General features: G+C 48.7%; 1 protein-coding gene across 1 annotated transcript; it reads right to left on the minus strand.

Annotated features, from left to right (window-relative positions):
- Positions 1-1526: 1526 nt before the first annotated feature.
- On the minus strand, positions 1527-5669 carry LOC122380257. Its single transcript, XM_043363264.1, has 4 exons — positions 5536-5669; positions 4805-4883; positions 4311-4549; positions 1527-4003 (listed from the first exon to the last, which is right to left on the minus strand). Exons 1-4 carry the CDS (start codon positions 5602-5604, stop codon positions 3812-3814), a joined length of 579 nt encoding a protein of 192 aa, XP_043219199.1. The 5' UTR covers positions 5605-5669; the 3' UTR covers positions 1527-3811.
- Between the last annotated feature and the right edge of the window lie 679 nt (positions 5670-6348).

Genomic DNA, 6348 nt, shown 5'->3' on the forward strand with positions numbered 1-6348 from the left:
TTTCAGACCCAGATCACCTTAGGTCAGGTCACCAGGTCACGCCAAGTGACCTCACCTCAGAAAAAATAAGAATGCTCGTCATAGCTTCACCGACTGAACGATTGCCTTGAAACTTTCAGCGATTGATTAGAGTAACACTATCTTTAAAATGTATATCTCGGAATTTTGATATCCGTGACCTAAGGTGAGGTCAATTTTGCGGCCTCTCCATTATAAGTCAATGGGAGAAAATTGAAAAGCGTCTGTTTTGCACGAACGCTATTCTAGACACTCTCAAACATCGAGATGTAGGTAAAATTGACACACTGAACCAGAAAATGGCAACTGTGACCCCTCGTTACGTCCCCGAGGTCATCTCAGGTCACGAACAGAATCTAACAGTTTTTCGCTGATAACTTCTGATAGAAGCGTGCTAGAGCGCTGAAAACGCCTTAGATGTGTTCGGCTCGACGTTGCGGATCGACTGATGGGATGCAACATGACTTTTTCCGGTCAGATCATGACCTTGACCTGAGGTCAAATTTTCAAGTTGACCTTTCAAGGTCAAATCATAGTTCATTCGACGCGTCTTGACGAGAGGAACACGATGCTAGCAAAAGTAATGTCATCGCTCATTTGAGTCAAAAGTTATTGCCAAAAAAGGCTTTTCGTTAAAACGGCTATTTTTGGAGTTTTTGCCCTCTGGAGGCTAAACCGTTGACCTGAGGTCAAATCTGAGAACATTGCTCAGAAAGGTCTGTAAAAGGGCTATCGAATGCGCTTTTCCGCGGCGCTGTAGCTCTATCGGTTCCCGAGATAGCCGTTGGCACTTGGCAGTTTCCAAAATGTTGAAATAGTCAACATTTTACCTTTGGTGACCTCTGGTGACCTGACCTTTGACCTGACCCAAAAATTCACCGAAGTGTTTTCGTCCTTATTTTGGACGCTCTTTCGATTGCCGCTTACCGCGTGTCGCTACGTGGCCCAGGAGCCGAGTTAGAAGGGGGTGTTCAGACACCCCCCCCCCGGCCCGGCGCGAATCTCAGAGCACCGGCCCGGCGCAGGTTAATGCTCTACCTTATATCGAGGAATTCTTTGTTTCTATGATGAACTTGTTCCGAGCTGCTCATGCAAAGCTATCTTGAGAGTAGACAGTGTCTTAAGATGGTTTAATCCAATAACGTAATTACGTGGCGTTGAGTTTGGTAAAATATTAATGTTATAATAAACCCTCAGCATGCAAATATCGCTTCAAACGTTATGAATGGTGCGCCACATCTGAGTTCTAAGACCATCATCTACCTTGCCTTTTCATCAAACGAAGTGCTTTCCATCGAGCTATCACATTACGTTCTTTATTCATTAGCCAGCATTGCGCATTAGCCGTCGTTGGCAGTGCACCGAAACCAATGAATAGGCCGTGCCTTGATAACAACGGGAGCATTGTGTCCTCGTTTACACGTATTTTTGTGGGTCACTTCAACATTTTCCAGCAAAAACATGTATTTCGAAAACAATTTATACAGGCATGCATGATAATCTATTAATATGACATAAAATTGCTTTATCCATTTTCAAACGTTTCGACTTTATTCAAAGTCATCTTCAGTGTTAAGATAGACAAGTACACAATTACATGCTGACATAAATATACAAGCAGTCGATGCAGGGTATCAGTCGATGCACATCACACACTTCACAAAAACAAGAAAAGTTTTTATCCTTCCTTAACGAGCAGCATCCAAAGATTAAGTTCACCAAAGAAGTAGAGTCCAACCAAACGCTACCCTTTTTGGATGTCAAGATAAAACGTATTGGCTCTTCTATTGAGACTTCCATTTTCCACAAGCCTACCTTTACCGGACTAGGATTGAGCTTCTTTAGTTTCGTCCCATTTTCCATCAAGTGGGCAGTCATCCAGTCATTTATTTATCGCGCCTACCGTTTATGCTCGAGCTACAAGCTCTTCGATCTAGAGCTAAGATCCCTGAAAGGTTTTTTCTTGGATAACGGTTACCCAAGGTCGTTGGTAGATGCCGCCATTGCCAAGTTTCTTAACAGAAGGTTCATTACTATCACAAATCAACCACAGGTTGGAAAACTCGAAAGCTTTTTCACTTTGCCGTTTTTCGGAAAACGCTCAATTAAGCTCAAAAATCAAATAAGCGCTCTCCTACAAAAGTACTACCCATATCTAAGCCCGCGATTCATTCTCAGAAACAACTTTACTATTGGATCTCTGTTCAAGTTCAAGGACTCTATCCCTAAAATGTGTCGATCTGCTGTAGTTTATAAGTTCAGTTGTCCTTCGTGTGAAGGATCTTACATAGGTTCTACCTATGTTAGGCTCCACAGCAGAGTTTGTCAACACAAGGGTAGGTCACACAGAACGGGCGAACTCTTATCCAGTCCAGTAGCATCGTCTGTACGGGATCATTCTTTGGCATGTGACACCCCCTTCAGTATAGACGATTTCAAAATCATTGATCAAAAACGCTCAAACTTCAATTTACGAATTTTAGAATCTTTACACATATTTGAAGCGAAACCGACCATCAATGACCGATCATCTGCGTTTAAACTAAGTATCGTTCTGTAGGAAGACGACCGAACCAACACGAATGATGTTTTATGTCTTGTTTTTGTGAAGTGTGTGATGTGCATCGACTGATACCCTGCATCGACTGCTTGTATATTTATGTCAGCATGTAATTGTGTACTTGTCTATCTTAACACTGAAGATGACTTTGAATAAAGTCGAAACGTTTGAAAATGGATAAAGCAATTTTATGTCATATTATCAGATTTCTATTGATCCTGATAATCTATTAAATCGGTACGGACTCATGGGCACCGATGATACACTAAAAAGCAACAATAATATAAAAATGTCATGAGTTCAGCTCACTATAACAACTCGCATGTCAGCTCTTAAAGAGCATATGAACTCTAAGGAGCAAGAAGAGAGTCGTTCTACCGATCGCCACCAGCTGTGATTAAATCGGTCTGATCTCCACCCGGCCGAGGCTCATCTTGGCCACAGCACGCTCCCCGTGCTGTCTGGTGCGCGTATGTCGTTCTCTGCGCTCTGTTGGACCTTCGGCGCGGTCGGTGGGACGCTCACGAAGCTGTTCCGCTGCTGCTCGCCCCAGAGGAGGGTCCCTCTGTCGGCTGGTGAGCTCTGTTCGGCCCTCCTTCGGCAGGCCGCTGACCATCCTCGCCCCTGCTCCACCGTCTGAGTCCGGCCCGTCCTGCCCCCGCGGCTGTCGGCCCTGCCCGCGCTGTCGCTTCACGCGCCTCACCAGGCCGGCCAGGCTGCTGAAGCCGAGCGGACCCCCTCCTGCCGACAGCTCCGGCGGCAGGCTGGCCGACAGCGGTGACGGCGCCGCGGGCATCCCCGACAGTCCGCCGAACGAGCCGAAACCGGCGCTGAACGGGCCGGCCGCCGCCGACAGCGGGTCGCCGAAGAACGGCGGCTGACCGGTCGGCTGCGGCCCCGGCTGCGGGCCCGGCGGCACCGGGATGGGCTCGGTGGTGTTGGCCAGTGGACCCGGCGGCGTGGGCACCAGTGTCGGCCGCTGAGTGGAGAGGGACGCGATCCCAGGCAGGGGACGGAGAGGAGCTCCTGTGCCATTCGTTGGAGGACGCTCTGGGGAATAGAAAAGACGTTATTTCACTTATTAAGAGTAATTAGGAGGTTGACTTCCATTCAAAAAGTTGCTTGATCTTCTGCTTATCTCTGACAGGCAGCACTGCGCTCGCTGATTCATGCAGTGCCTTTTGTCAAGATACCTAATGTCCAGTAGTTTGTAAATAGCACGTCAATAGATTGTTACTCACCACCAAGGAACGTGGGTATTATCTCGAAGAATGACGCGTTCTCTGTGTCCCTGCTGTAGTTGGGACAGTCGTCTCCGAGGAAATCCAGAACGCAGTTGATGTAGCCGACCAGCTCTGCCTTGTCCTTTGGCTGCGGTGTGGCTATTATGCAGCGGGCTGACGCCTCCTTCAGCTTGTTCTTGGCCTGCATGGAAAGGTGTGTTTACAATTCCAGATCGATATGGTGCGCTGACAAGAGCAACTCACATCACCCATCTGCCACCTGGATGGCACGAGTCGGTGAGATTGGCGCCGTCCAGTACGGTATTCCCTTAGGGCTCCGTACCTCGTCCTCCCCAGTATGGCTCTCTTTTAGGTTCCCTCCTCTGTCAGTATGGTTCCCCTTTATGCCCCTTTCCCTCCACTCTCACCAGTATGGTGCCCTGCATGCCCCCTTCTCTCCACTCTCACCAGTATGGTTCCCCTTTATGTCCCTTTCCCTCCACTCTCACCAGTATGGTTCCCTGCATGCCGTCCACCACCTTGGTGACGGCCGGAGCGCTGAGCGGCGCGGCGAACGAGGCGAACACGCCCAGCTCGCTGAGCACGCACTGCACCATCTGCTGCACGGCCAGCCGCTCGGCCTGGGCCGAGAACGCCGGCGGCAGCTTCAGCAGGGCCACCACCGGGTCGAACAGGAACGGCTCGCGGCGACACGTGTCCGCCACGACCGGCGTCAGCGGCACGGTCGCTGCCGGGAGAACACGTGAGGGGGTTAGGGTAGTCAGGGGTGGATTATTTGTACAGTAAGCAAGCGCTTTTTAGGCTTTTTGTACAGTGTAAAAACTGTCGACATCAATACTGTTGATAATTGATCAGCTTCTTGGAAGGTAGGTGTTTTGGAAATTATGGTTACTTCACTAATTGCTGTTTTGCTAGCACCTGGAAACGCCCACGTGAGAATGCAAATATGTGTGCTTCATACACACTACACCACGTGACCAACCTGTTCTGGTTTCGCTGGCAAATGCCTGCGACACTTTTTGGAACGTTTCGCCGACACACGATATGGTCTTGAAGAGCACCTGGGGGGCATATGTGCGATGTTAGCCACCCATTGTCTGCCAGTTATTGGACAATGTCGCAGGACGTCACCGGCACTGACAGCGGCTGTGTGACTTATGGCGTTCCAGCCAACCCGTGTGAGCGCGTCCCAATGTTTCCTCGACGATTGATCGGTCAAAAATCAACACTCGTTCACGGTGTGTGCTGAGGTCAGCCTGTTTGAACAGACGGTAACACCAGCCCGCTCAATGGTGCTGTTGACACATGGTTTCATACAACGGTTTTGAACTGCCCCCGCGGGAGCTAGAGGCATGCTTGGAAGTGTCATTGCTTCAACATTATCATCTTTTCATGTATAGATATGTACCTAATGGAATCGTCGATGCTGCACCAAGCATTAACACTGTCCGTCAGAGGTCAGAGGTCGCCCTAGTACTGACCTGGCCATCCGGTCGAAGGCTTTCCTGATAAATATACCTACTGATCTGGCCGTCGGCGGTCGCCCTGATACATTGACCTGGCCGTCCGGTCGGAGGTCACGCTGGCACACTGACCTGGCCGTCCGCTCGGAGTTCACGCTGGTACATTGACCTGGCCGTCCGGTCGGAGGTCGGAGGTCAGAGGTCGCCCTGTTATTGACCTGGCCGTCGGCGGTCGCCCTGGTACACTGACCTGGCCGTCCGGTCGAAGGTCGGAGAGCAAACAGCGTGCCTGCTTCAGTCTCAGCATCTCCGCCTTCATCGGGTTGTACTTGTCCGTGTACTCCTTCTGACAGGCGTGGTCCAGCTTTCCCAGAATGCACTTGACGTAAACGGTTTCCTGGAGTGCAGAGCATTTCCTTATATGTGGAAAAGCACCATCAAACGCTATATCGATGGCCCGTGCTTATCTTACATTTAGTAGGTCTCACATTAAGAAATGAAAGGAAGCAGAAAGCCTGAGCTACTGAGCATGGTGAAAAAAGGACATGAACTATTTTCTATTGATTGTATTTGAGCACAGTAAAAGCGTTTATGTTCCTAATTTCGACAAACACAGTAATGCAATATGTCACTTAAGTTCAAAAGTGGTATCCGACGATGATTCTGTTTGGAAGCACTTGCTTATCACGAGACTGACCTGGCTGTCCTGGTGTGGATGGGTCAGATAATACGCCAGGCTGTGGCTGGACTTGGTCGACTGTTTGAAACAGGCGTCCGATATTGATGTGAGACGCTTTTTACTCTGGAAAAGAAGCATCAATATTAACACTCGTATAAGTGATCTGAATGTTCATTGTACCGAGTGGTATTAACGATGGGTGATTGTTGCTAATTGATATAAAGTGCATTCAAAATGGATAAGGACTGTTTGTCATAACGCTTCTTCTGCCACAATGGTCTTTTTGCAGTCATCTGACCTTCCTTTTTTAGTAGTTAGTTTAATTATTAATATGACATAGCAGGTTAACATAATTATGCATTGTATTGTATGTGCACACCGCAC

This window comes from Amphibalanus amphitrite, unplaced genomic scaffold, assembly GCF_019059575.1.
Source record: "Amphibalanus amphitrite isolate SeventyFive unplaced genomic scaffold, NRLGWU_Aamphi_draft 000009F_arrow, whole genome shotgun sequence".
NCBI classification, from domain to species: Eukaryota; Metazoa; Arthropoda; class Thecostraca; order Balanomorpha; family Balanidae; genus Amphibalanus; species Amphibalanus amphitrite.